The sequence below is a fragment of the Merops nubicus genome, unplaced genomic scaffold, assembly GCF_000691845.1.
Source record: "Merops nubicus isolate BGI_N331 unplaced genomic scaffold, ASM69184v1 scaffold47092, whole genome shotgun sequence".
NCBI lineage: Eukaryota > Metazoa > Chordata > Aves > Coraciiformes > Meropidae > Merops > Merops nubicus.
In genome coordinates this window covers 21,495-35,344 of record NW_008592515.1, presented here as the reverse complement: position 1 = coordinate 35,344, position 13,850 = coordinate 21,495, and the positions used below count along the sequence as shown (strand labels likewise).

Genomic DNA, 13,850 nt, shown 5'->3' with positions numbered 1-13,850 from the left:
ATCCAAAAGGTATGGAATGTCATCTGTCTGGAGAACAACTAAATACTCTTCTGTCTAGAAAAGAGACTGAAGGAGGATGTAGTACAAGTTCTACAAAACCATGAGAAATGTGGAGAGGGTAGGTATGGTTAGATAGCTCACTGTTCCTTCCAGAACAAAGACTAGGCAGGGGGAGTACCATATGAAGTAGTAGGAGCCAAATTTGAAAACAGATGTTTCTCACTGTAAGTCTGCAAGTCATGAACTGCTGGACAAAAGACGCTTTAGCTACTAAAAGTTCACATGAACCCCAGGGAGATGTTGAAAATTCAAGGAAAAGGAATCCACTGTGAGTTATTAAACACGCAGAGAATATACTCTGCTCAAAAAGTCCCTAGATGGAAAATGGATTCAGAAATAGCACGAGGACAGGGAAATACACACTTTTTCTACCTTAGCATTCACGCACAGCCACTGTTGGAGATGGGATACTGAGCTGGAGATGGGATACTGAACTAGATGGAGACTCAGTCTGGCCTAATGTAGCCATTATGCTTTTTCTCTTTGCTTAATGCATTGATGTGTTACAATGGGACCCCCTGCTGTGGTGACAAGCAGGTAACAATGTCATCAACAGCATACCACTGAACAGAAAGAGTGGGAGATAGTGGGTCAGGAACAGTCTCTATCCTTGCACCAGCAATTTGGTACTGTATCACCACCTTTGTGAAGAACACAAGCCTCCTCTGGCTTGGGGCCTGGGAACCAGACACTAGTTCCTCAGTGTCAGGATGAATAAATAAGGAATGTGAATGTTTACATATTTCCAAATACCACAGTATGCAAAAAAAACCTATTTAAAGAATACATCCTTCTGTGCCTCACAACACAGAATGTCAAGGGTCTCGGAAAAACTGACGGGGTAGTTTCATGAGAAAGCCGCTGGGCTCGGACCCAGGCCTAAGTTCCCCCATCGTCGAGAATAATTGCTACTTTGTGCAACAGCTGAATTCTGTCCTCCATTCTAGGACTTGCTTTAACAAAATGAGCTTGGGGAAGAAAGGATCACCATAGCAACAGAATCTCCTTCAAAGAAGAAGCAGGAGACATGCTGGTCTCCCGTCCCACTTCAGCTTTTTCTGCCCTGCTGACATTTTCAGCCCGACCCTACCTCGCTGCCGCCAGGTCTCCCGAGGCCGTGCCAGGCCACGCAGCACGGCCCGGACTGCCCAGTGCCTCGGCTGGCGAATGGCACGGCTGCCAGCGGAATCCCCTCCGAAAACAAGATCCCGTGGCAGCAAGAGGCAGTGACATTGCTGTGGCCGCAGTAAAGCTGTTAGTGAGCCGGGGAGAAAAGCTGTGTCGTGCCTCTCAGATAGCACTGGGAAATTAGAGCAACATGGGCCAGTGAGGCCCCCCTGAAGAGATGAGGACACATAGGACTGGAAAGGACTTTCCACCACTCCAGTCCCTGGCTATTGCAGATTAGCACATTATACTATTTCTTCTCTTCAGTGGAAAGCTCCCTCTTTAAACTACTTAGGGCTTTTCCCTCTCCCAACTCTCACATTTGGAGCTATTCCAGACAGCTGTCCCTCTGGTCCTTAGGAACCTTATTCCAACTTCCAGACCACATTTAGTCATGAACAGTTTGTAACTACTCGCTCTTCTGCTGCTCTTGTCTTGGCTCTTACCCCTCTGCGCTGTTTATCTTTTTGATATACTCACAGATGGCTAACAGGCTTGCTCTTACTCTTCATTTGTCAAAGCAGACACATCAGGATATTCCAGAACCTGCTGGGAGGTAAATCTGATCCCCTAACCAGCAACTTGCACAATGGCATTTCTCTCTTTTTTTCTGGTGCAAGTATTTAATCTCGTAACTTCCAGGACTGAATCTGCCCCTTCTGCTGCCTTGTTAACCAAGGGCTATCATCCTGTGGTCGACAAACACACAGAGAATATTCTCCTCTCTCACTTCCAACCAGTAAGTACACAGCTAATAAAGAAATGGTTATTTTTGATTCTTAGACTAATTACCATATGTAAAAAATCCTTCAATAGCCTTCTGAATTTTCTGAAGCAGTCCAAGAAGTACAAATTTATTTCTGCAGTCGGGACTTACTGGAGAAAATCCTGTCCTTCAACTTTCCTTGCTCTTACTCTGTGTGTCATCTACTCCCTCCGTGGCTGTCATTCAGTGTGTAGGACCAACACAACTTTCTCCTCAGAGGGTCACTGGGTGTCCTTTCCTGCAGAATTGCACTGCTGCACCTGGGCTCCACTTCAACCACAGGGGTTAGATCACAAGGACCCTGCATTAATTTCCCGTTGCATCATGATTACATCATTACTGGAGTTGCTTACAATGGTTTCTGCAGTTAGTGCGACAATGTTCTGGGCAGCCTGATCTAGTGGAAGGTGTCCCTGCTCATGGCAGAGGGGTTGGAACTGGGGGATCCTTGTGGTCCCTTCCAACCCTGACAGATTCTGATCTGTTTTAGCAGAGGACTTTAGAGCCCTGGTGGCTTGGTGGTTGGACTTGATGATCTTGGAGGTCCCTTCCAACCTAAATGATTCTATGATTCTATGATTTCCAAAGAGTTGTTCATAAATTGCTCTGGTTACAACCACGGAACTATTGGTCACTTGTTTAATTGCCTTTTATTTTCTTTCTCTCTTTTTTTACAATGGGATAGGGGAGAGGAGAAAGACATCAAGGCAAGATAGTCAGCCTTGTTCATCTCTATCCCATACAAGGCTAACCCTACCAGAGCAAGTAAGGACCTAAGGAATTTTATTTCCTGCCACCAAACTCATAAGGCCTCTAGAAGGAAAACAAACATATTTAAAATACAATTTCACTGAAGATTAACATTTTAGCCAACTGAATTTTCAAGATGATTGAAAATTTAGCTTAACCTCTAGAAGCAATTTTCCCAGTAATGGTAAATGCAGTAAAAAATGCAGTATTGGTTTTGGGAGGAAACACAAGTACTTTATGGGGTGATGCGCAATGTGCTTGGCAGTGCAGAGAACTATATTTACATTAGCATGCATTAATTTTGTTTTTATCTAGGTCAATTCTCCACAAGGCATTTAACCACAACCTCCTGATAGGCTTCCATCCAAAGTTTAAGAGAGAACAAGCTGCCATGGTTATATGACCATCAGGCCGACTTACTTATCTTTTCTTACACTAGACAGTTGCTGGCTTTCAGCATCAGTGAAGAGACTGGGTACCAGCAGATGCAGGCTAACACAGTGGTGACTTCAGTAACAGCTACCACAGGGCCTGGATGGGTATGCTGCAAGTAACTGCACTGATGGAAATAGAGAAACCACATGCTGCTGAGCAGCAACGTCAGAAATCCATGTGCTGCACTCTGGAACGGTCACTTGCCAACTGGCTGCAGATGAACCAAAAGCAGACACAGAAAAGCAAAACTGTCCTGAAATAGATTGTTTTTTAAAAAGTCACTGCAATAAGGCTGTAAAGGAAAGAAAAAATCGCAAGCACTTTGATGCATCAGAAGTTAAGACTGCCACTACAATTTAAGAAAGGAGACAGACAGACCTTGTAGCTCCCAAACTGCATCAAAAACCCAGCCTATTCTTTTTATGGAAGAGAAATTTCACTTGAGATGATTGGATATGTTTATCTGGAACATACTAAAACCATCAGAGCCAGAAGATGAAAAATCTGTGGTAATTCTGACAAGTGTTGGCAAACAGAACTGTCAAGTAAGGATAATGACTTTATATTCACAAAGCACTTTTCATCCAGATAGAATCCAGAACATTTTACAATTGTTACTAATGGATTATACACACACATGAATCAGTTTGCCCATGACCGAAATGGAACAGCTTAAGGAGTGAACTGTTTAACAGCACATAGCAACACTACACCACAGTTTAGCACAGGATCCAGTTACAAATCCAAGAGAAATTTAGGAAGGCAAATTGTAATTATCCACATTGCAATCTGCACAGGATGCTGTATTTATGTTATCCCTCCTCCAACAACAACCACTGCTGGAAAGACACTGGCAGTGTCTAGCACAGCACTCTGCCACACCGGGAAGATGACAGGGTACCTTTTGGGCTCAGTCATGACAATTAAGATTTTCTATGAATCTATCTTCAAGACTTGAGGCAAACTATTGAAGCAGAACAATCAAGTTATGTAGGTAGTTTGGGCTAAGTTCCAGGAGGGCTGAACAAAACCTAGCTGAGCCTGCAGAGAACAGGGCACTCAGGGATGCAAGCAACCATCAAAGTCTGTGTAAAACCCACCTGAAAGATGGCAGCTCAGCCCAAAAAGTACTCTTTGATAACATAACAGAGCACTTGGTTGATACTTCATGGGAAGAAAGAAGCTTGTACTGTATCACCAGTGTTACTTGCTCCACCACCTGTTTCTCATCTGCAGGTTTCCCAGAAGGAAAACAAGGGGCTCTGTTTAATCCTTATTAAATTTGTGAATGAATGAGAAGAAAAAAATCTCAATAATCTAAAGCAATATAGCAGGAAAACAGTGTGATGGGGAAGGTACTTTTTTTTTTTTTATTTTAGGTGTTTCAGGTAATTATAGGCTTGTTACTATAGTGAAAGTAATACTAGAATAAAAGGAAAAAATACAGTAAGGAATGTTAATGCACACAATGAGCTTTGGACCAACTCTTCTAACACCTGTTCCACACTTCAGTAATTTCAACTCACACAAAAATCAAAATCTGATCTAGGAATAGTTTCAAAATGTTGGAAATAAAGGTAAAAGGAATTTTTTAACCTCTTCCAAGTCCTCCTCCCTCTCCAAGTCCCATGTTCAACACCTGTGTGAAACTTTGAGGCGGTACCCAGCAGCTTTCACTGATCTCAGTAATGGCTCTTAAGAGTTTAGTACTACTGTTAAGCCATAAGTTAAGCTGCTTCAAACAGCAGACTTATTTGGGGATATTACCCTGACTTTTTTCTTTTTTACATTTGGCTGCAGATTTTATAAAATTGAAGATTTTCAGTTGTAGTCAAAATAATTTTTTTAAGACGTAGACTTGAATACATTCTTTACAGGAAAAAAAACAAAAAGCTAATTAGAGACATTATTTACTCTATGAAATGCAATAATCTGAGACCAACGTTACTCCTTCATACAAATAACATTTCCATTAAAAATCTTACAGCATAGTCTTCCTTTTCTTCTTCTCTAACCTTTGCCCAAACTGCCCTGGATTTGGAGCATGTGGAAGACCATTGTCTTCGCAAAAAAGATGTTCAAACAAACAATCATCTAACAGCAAACACAGTGTTATGATCAGCAGGATAAAACTCATAACTTCTATAAAAACAGAAATCAGCCTATAACAGATTAGGAAACAGGAAAGCTTTTCAGGGAACATGAGCTACAATACAACGTTCTGAAACAAAAGGAAGAACATAACAGTAATTAATTCTTTTTAACAAACACACAGCACACAACAGCTGGAGAAGGCAAACACTAGCATGCTGGATATCTTTGAAAGGCAGGAAGCCAAGGGGAAACAGTGACTACAAATCAAAGGCCTACAGTCAAAATGAACTTCGAGATCCCTCACTAAATCAGTGATCGTAAGATCTACCTAAAATATGTAAACCTGAACAATCCATCCTCTAGAACCAGAGATTTCACTGCACACGTATATAATCTAGGCTGAACTAAGTGAAAAACCTCTTCATAGTTGCACACGATTAAGCTTAATTTATGTACCTATTTTAGAGAAGAAGTCAGAACTTTTCTCAGAATTGTCTTGTTTACTTCACTACTATCCTCAGCAATGACAACAAAGAACACAACAGTCAGAGAGTTAGGAATCAGCATGAACATCTGATTCCCTTTCATATTAATAATACCAGTCTCCAGAAATAACAAAAGTGGACTGACAAAAAAATTAACTACTTATAATGATGTACACAGAGCTGGAAAACATTTGGAGAAAAGGAACAGGAAGGAAAAAGTAGGAGTCACATATCTGAAAAACTATGTCAGAAATAATCCATTTCCAATAAAAAACACTTTTGAAACAGATTTGCTAACAAAACAAAGATGTCTTTCAAAGAAAGAGAATATTATATCATCTGGCTTTTTCATCATGGATCCTATTTGCAGATATACTGATGATAACGGAAATCAGCCAGGAGTTCAAGTTTCTTTATTCAGGACTTTCAAGCAGAAAATACTTTATCTAGTTTCACGACACATCTCCAGGTGGGTTTCTTACTTCTTTGTTGCCTCCTTCCACTTGGACCCTCTGTATTTCAGTACTCTGTCTAGCACAAATCATTAAAATGCTAAGTCTTCTTCCCTACAGAAATACCAAGTGGCTCTCCCAAAAGGCCTCTCTCAACTTGTCTTTAATGAGTTTTCTAAAGTCTTGCATCCTTGTCAATTCCCTGCCTCTGCAACAAGTTCCATCTACACTTACAGACTTTTTTTGTTTAGTTGAGGTGGCCAGTAGGAAACTTTGGCTTGCATGCACTGGATGTTGCTTTAGTCATGCTACATGGAGCTACCATACAGACATGGTTTCTATAAAAGGTATGCAGACGGGTGAGTGACAAAGAGATCACAGAGTATACCTGGTTAAAGTATCTCAGGCAGCTTTCCAGGCACCAAAACTGGCAGAAACAGCACTTAAACAGGCACTTTGCACATGCACTCTCCTGCAATAAAATGAAACGTTTGGTTAATGCACACAGAATCAATCTAAACCAAAACTACCATTTTAGAAAAACTTGCTTTACAGGTGACTGAATCTTCTAATAAAGCATTCACTTAGGCAGCTGATATTTCCTTTAGGACTATAGGAATTGTTTTTAATTCAGAGCCTTCAGTACTAATGACTGATGAGTTGAGCATATTTTTTTCTCCCTATGGATGGAAGATTCTTCTCTGGGAATAGAAAATAAGACTTGCAAGTAGCTTTGTGAGCTAACAGCTGCTTGGAGAACAAAACAGGCAGGCAAGTCAGTAACACTTACAGTAACTCTTTGCAGTGATAAGGGAGTACACTAATATACTTTTAATTTTTTTTGGTTATGAAAAATTCTTCACAGTTCTGAAATGACCAATTGACAAAAATGAAAAAATGTCCATGAAGAACAAAAAAAAACACAAGAATGGGCAGAAAGACTTATATGCACACATGTGTATTGACTCAGAGCAAACATTCATTATTCAGGACAGGAGGAAAAAAACATGTATTAGAATACACCGTTATCTATATTAATTTCACACTAAAACAGAGCAGAGAAAATCCATGTTTTTTCCACCCCCCTCACCATCACATCATGAGCTCAGAACTGTTCAGCATACAAAGATTTTACCAAGCATGACAGAAAAAAGACATCTTAGGAGCTACAGTAGCCTTCCAAATTTAACTGGCTGTTTTTCTCAGCAAAAGGAAATTTTGTTCAGTGACACTTGAGGTTTTTTTAACCTTCTTTTTCCAGAGGTCAGAACCTTTTTGTTTTGTTTTGGAAAGCAGAGATATTTCAGTCACTATATGAAAACCTCAGGTCCCCACAACTACAACTATTTGTGCAGAAACCACGAACCTCCCAAATTTTTTTCCAAAGAAGTTCTTGAAAATGTTTCAGGAATAATTCCTTTAGGATGGTGACTGTACATGCAAACTCCCGATAGCAAGGAAATACTTTAATCTTGCTGTGTATTGCTGGAGAGATTATTTTACTAAAACTGCATTAATCTCAGTAAATACTGTTTATTAAAAACCTAGAGCAAGAGACTTCAACTGCAATCTCCTCTCTGGTTCTGCCTGAGGACTGCTGTATAGAAAACACCTGTGAGTTTACCTGCAAGCTTGCAGACCCATGACTTTTCCTCCTGTTCACAGAAAACTGCAGCATTTTTTGCAAGCATGGCAAAGTCTGGGCAAGCTCTCTAAGAATCCAGCATCATTCTACACCCTTTAGTTACCACTATTCTGGCCCTTGATGGAAGAGCCTCAATGGAAAGGGGCCATAACCTGCTCTTTCTCTCAGGGGAAAGGGCAAGGTTACTTTATGGAGGGATCCTTCTGTGGACTAGGGACAATAGCTGGCCTGAGCACTTTACAGCCTCTTTAGCAGTCCATACAACTGGGGGTCAAGTCACACCCTCAGCTGAAAGTTTAGCAGCTTGAGCAAAATGAGCTTGTAGCACACTGCTATAGACATAAATAACCTTTCTTGGCTACTTAAATCTTCTACCGTAATTCAGATTACAAAAACAAGCACCCACCATGTCCAATTACTCTGCTTCCTCTACAGGCAGAAAATATTCCATCTTCTGTCAAGCACAACTCACCCCACCCGTCATCTTTAACAAAGTCCTTAGCCAACCCAGCTCATCAAGGTCTATAAACAAGGCTTTCCTATGAAAGTGACACAAACCCAGACACATCTTTCAAGTATCTTAGTACAAGGAGCTCCTAATTAAGTCTTCACAAACTATGCCCCCTTCAACAGGCCTCATAGGTACCAGGAACAATCACTGTAAATATCCTGTCATGCCCATATATAACATGCTTCAAGGCCAAGGTAAACCATAGAGAAAAGCCTACATTTAAAAACTGTGCCTAAATCTTCCTCTAAAATCAGAGCTTTGCCATCATGATAACCCTCTCTCTTTGCCAAAGTGCCAGAACTAACTGTAATGGTATATTTCCAGCAGAAGATAAGAGATGTAAAGATACCTGAAAGATAAAAAGCAAAAAAGCAATGATCAACACAGCACAGCTATATTTTTTATATATCTTAAAAGATCTGGTTTGGATCCTACAGAAATCTCTGAAATAGTTCTTATTTCATACATTCTCTCTATAAACTCATAACACAAGGCAGATGAAATGTTTTCTAGAAGATATTTTATATGCAATAATAATGTTCTTACTTACCTTTGCTTTTTCAAAATTTATGATGTAAAAACTTTAAACAGAACATTCTGCCGATTTTTTCCTTTACCCTTCATAAAAACCTTTATATATATATATATACTAAATAAAGGTGGTTTTTAATGTTGGTGTTTTCTGCTTTTAAAAATATCTGAGCTGAGAAAGAAAAGAGGAAGGACTAATAGTGTGAGTTAAGAGGAAAATTTCCTAATGAAGAAAATGGGATAAAATATAAAATCCACATACCCATTTTTCAAGTAAGACATTCATTTTTTTTCAAAAATCTTGCCTTTTACCTACTATTTTTAGGGTGTTACAGAAGTATATACCTACCTTTTGGTTCAGGATATTATAAAGGTACAACAGAACAATCCTTGGTATTCTCAGTATTGTGATTAGAAATGAGCCTTTTACAGCAGTTCCTAGGTGATAGCAAAAAAGAACTGATATGGAAGACAGGACGGGGTGAGGTGGTGGGCTATTTTTATTTCTAGAAAGAAAAAAACCAAACAATTTAGAAATGTTTTAGAAACTTATCCAAGAAGATAAACATTGTATCTTTTCAATATTTGGAAATCAAAGGATTAAGCCACTATCTGCTTTCTCACTTGAACAACTCCAGTTTTCCTACTGACTCCATCTGAGTATTCACCTTAGTCCAAAGGAAACCTGATGAGTTTACAACTTTTACTGGATTAGTTTAATTCTGCAGCAATTACTGTTTTGATGTATTCAGTAATGGAAAAATATCTCGAAAAAACCTACAGTGGAAAATACCAGAAGTGAATATCATCTGAAAATATGTCTGTAACAGCTCTCTCCAATTTCTGTCACTTCTTTTATTCCCCACAATCTTTTATTTGACTGTTGTTTCTGCAGATTTAGTCTGAAAGAATGAATCCAATATTTCTGTTCCAGTGGTAAAATTAAACATAGGAAAAAAATCAGAAGTTCTCACACATAACATCGAGATTTGCTATCTACTTTTATTCTTGCAATTTGATCAAATTTTGGTTTACATTTTGGTCAGATAATAGGAGGTTTTTTCACTGAACAGTATTTGTTTTAAAATGGAATACACAAAAAAAAAAGAAATATCATACTACTATACTTTAGAATTATAATTTAGCCTAAAGCCTTTGGAATTCTGCTGCACACTAGCCTGAACTGTTTTGGAGAAATTGTATGTTCCCAAAATTTAAAAGCAAGGACAAAAAATTGGCCCAAATACAAGTTGTTGGGTTTTTCTGGTTGCTTTATAAAGGTCAGTTTAATGTCAATCATTTACAGAGTAGTATGACACAGCTCTGAAGAATTCATATAAAAGCCAGGAAATTAATTTAAAGCCACTCCCCTATCCCTCTTCAAATGCTGTATAAAAAAACCATAATCCACCAGATTAACACTATAAATACCTTTTGAAAAATGTGTCAGAGGATTAAAAAAACAAAACCCACTGACCAATAGACATAAATGGCCCTTATATAAAGCAGCTCTTAAGCAATTGGCTCAAATTTACTTAGGCAACAGACCCAGCCGCAGTTTGACTAAGTAGTTAAGTAATGATGAGACTTTATATCACAAATAAGATATCCCATTTTCTTAAGTAATTCCTTCAAAACCTGTTATCTTGAAAAATAAATAGTTTGAACAAGAAACTAAAAAATAAGAAGGTAGTGATAGTAGAGTGACTGGTTGGGGCTAAAAATCTCTACAAATATATTTTTATTAAATTCTCACTTCAGTCAGTAAGGATTTAAATCATCAACACTGTATCAAGATAGGTATCACAGTTCTGTAAGAATCCTAAAGGTATCACTGCAGTTCATTCAAAACACTAAATACTTTGCAGCTGAGAAGTTGTACTTAAATATGTGAACATGCCACATGATTTTAAATAGGAAATTCCAGTAAAGCAGTTGCTTCATTTATTATTTTTGGTCTTACAATGAGGGGAACAGCCTGGGGGATAGTGGAATTTTATACTGAATAAGGCAGTTCTGTTTTTTTAAGTCATCAGGTTTCTGTGTTAGAAACACATCACAGTATAGATGAGTTATTCTATCCATACAGTACCATTGTTTCCTTTTCCTTTGTACACGGCCTTACACAGGACAGTCTCAGCCAGATCTCAGAACATAAAAGATTAAGTTTCTACAAGTTCAATGTTAACCATGGGTGTGAAATACAGAAAGAACAAAGCTTACTCTTGTGCTAATAATTTACTTGCCCCTGAGGAGAAAAATGAAGACAGGTTTTGATATTTCTAACAGGACTGATTAATAAGCAAGCATGTCAAAATCTGAAGATTAGTTTGGATAAATTTCTACACATTTGGATGCTTTTCCACACCTCCTTCTCCTAGCAAAGGAACAACAGTGTCTGACAAGGTTTCTTGCTTTGCTCCCCAACAGATGAGAAAAAACCACTTTTTTTCTAATGGTGGCTCAGGGTAGGTGACACAGGAAAAGCTGTGTAGCTAAACACAGCAATAGGTGATGTTTCTGACTCTAAACAAGCTCAAGATTGGCTCAATCATCCACCTACACCCAATTACCCTTAAGGATGAAGTTGCAACCAGCTTTGTACATTATAGAGCTGCAATCCTGAAATTACTTTAGCACAAGCCACGTGCATAAAGTTTTGTATATTGTGCAGTGAATTCTGTGCACGTAGACTTCACAGCATGCACACAAGGGAAAAAACAGGAATCTGCCAAGCAGAACCCGGTACAAGACTGACTAGGGCTGCAGCTTGTTTCTCCTCTTTGGTATTCCTATTTTATGTTACCACAGGATTGTTTGACTTGCATAGAACACTACTGTTCCAAAATCCTGTGAACCTGTACTCAATACCACATCATCTTTTAATAATTTTCCTTCTTCAGCACTGCCAATGGTCTTCATTTTCTTGTGAGCTCTCTGATATTCGATATCTTTCCTAATACTAAGTTCTTTGAATGACGATCACACACGCGTCTCAGCTTTCATTTTAAAACATTTTTTTTTCTATGTGAACAAAAAATGTAATCTTGACACACCCAAAAGAGGCAGACATTTGAAAGGAAAAAAAAAAATCCCAAACATTTCTGTAAAAGCCTGTCCTTTTCAGAGCTGTGCTTAGTTTTCTTCAATCCTGCCTCATCTGCCTCAAAGACAGCCTAAAAAGTGATTTAGTGTAAAATACTTTAGAAGTGTTAAGGAATGAATCATACACTCCTCAAGTAAATATTAATATTAGCCTTTAAACAAATATAATAAATTACAAGATCTGTAATAAAAAGAGACACTATCATGCTAACAGAGAAGACACAGATTGTACTTCCAACTGTCCTTCTACCTGCTTTCACAACCACATGGGACAGGTCTGACTGTGTACATGCTGGTAGCTCTTTTACATGGGTTAGGTCAAGTTAAGCAGAGCAAAGGACACTCATAAATATTGCAGATGTGCTTGAAAAGGAAAGGGGAATCCTTTAACAATTTGGTCCTAGCTCATCTCACAACAACTTTGGTGCAAACCCATAAACCTGGATTTCTGGCTTACCGGGAGACGTACGTATTTCACCTCACACTGGGTCTACTGGAAGTTGTGGTGCTGAACACCTTAAAAGTCAGGTGGAAAACCCCAATCCTGCAAATGTTTATGTACTTCCTTAATTTCAACCCTGTGCAGTGACACGCATGCATTTGAGTTACTGAATAAGCTCGGACATAGACAGGACAGTGACACCTGTAACATGGGTGAAGTTACAATATCATCTTCCTTTAAACCCAGAGAGGAGAAAAGCCTCATCTCACTGAAAAGGTAAATATGCACACAGCACCTAAGCACATTAAGATGAAAATAAACCCTCCTGTAAAATGGGAATACTAACAAAGAATGTTTTTTAAAGGACCGAGCCCTTTTCACAAGTCCTGAACAGTAATCAGAATAAAATCTTTCATGCATTCATGTTTCATCTTAATTAAAAGGTGGCAAAATCCATTTTCAGTGGTGGTATTCCTGGTCAAACATATGTCACCTGTAAAACTAATCCAGCTCAGGTGACCCCCTGTCCTCCCCATCTGCAGCTGCCCCGTGGCTGCTGGCTGTGCAGCACAGTGCTACATGTGCTGTGGAAGGAGATTTCCACAGGGAATGGCCGTGCCATTTCCTCAGAGCATTTCCAAGCAAAGAAGAAAGCCTTTCTGTGAGGTATCATAAACAAACTCTTATGACATGCCTTTATGATGCTGCCCCAGGGAATACATTAAAAGCACACAGCAGACATGCTCAGAATTGCTGGAAGAGCTTGAGATAACCCTTGCCCTTGCTAGTGTGACTGCACTTGCAGCTAACTGTTCTCTCCCCATCCCTGCACTGCTGGGCAGATCTGTGCTGACAGCCCAAAGGCCAGGAAGGGGGATCACCACTGCAGAGAAATTGCATTTTCCTTTCCAAGCACAAGTCTCTCAACACAGTACGTCACCTGGCAAACAAGAGGAGGGCTCAACAGTAGATGTACAAAATGATTTCAACGCAACTGGGTGCAAGAACCTTCTGTACCCTGTGGCCGGTTCCTGCAGCAGTAAAAAATAGCTGAAGAGCGGAAGCCCTATCAGAGCAGTAAAAGTCATCACAGCGGTTTCTGCAGGTGCTTCCCTGCTCTGTATGAAGAAGATCTGGACAATGTCTTTACCTCGGGGATTTAGATGGTGTATCCTACCAAAATGCACTGCAGGGCACTGTTGCAGTGCGCCTCCTGGAGACAGAGGTTTCTGTTGCCACTTTGTCCCCAAACATGGGCACACATCCAGAATTTTCCATCTTTCCCAGGTTGTGCTTGGCTTAGCCACCACAAGACCAATCCCCTAACACCCATTGGACCCCTGACCTGTAGGTAACCCATCCGTGTATCCTTACAGGACAATGCCTTTGTAATCCCACCTACCTACC

The 13,850-nt window shown here is 39.5% G+C and overlaps 1 protein-coding gene across 1 annotated transcript in view; it reads right to left on the bottom strand.

Moving 5' to 3' along the window:
• Positions 1-13,850, bottom strand: part of SLC44A3 (solute carrier family 44, member 3) — a gene marked incomplete at its 5' end in the record, with an annotated part of 41,445 nt that overhangs the window by 6,200 nt on the left and 21,395 nt on the right. The window contains 2 exons of the mRNA XM_008935152.1: positions 6,598-6,681; positions 9,246-9,402. Coding sequence (XP_008933400.1) covers positions 6,598-6,681; positions 9,246-9,402 — 241 coding nt within the window. The remainder of the gene's footprint in view (positions 1-6,597; positions 6,682-9,245; positions 9,403-13,850) is intronic.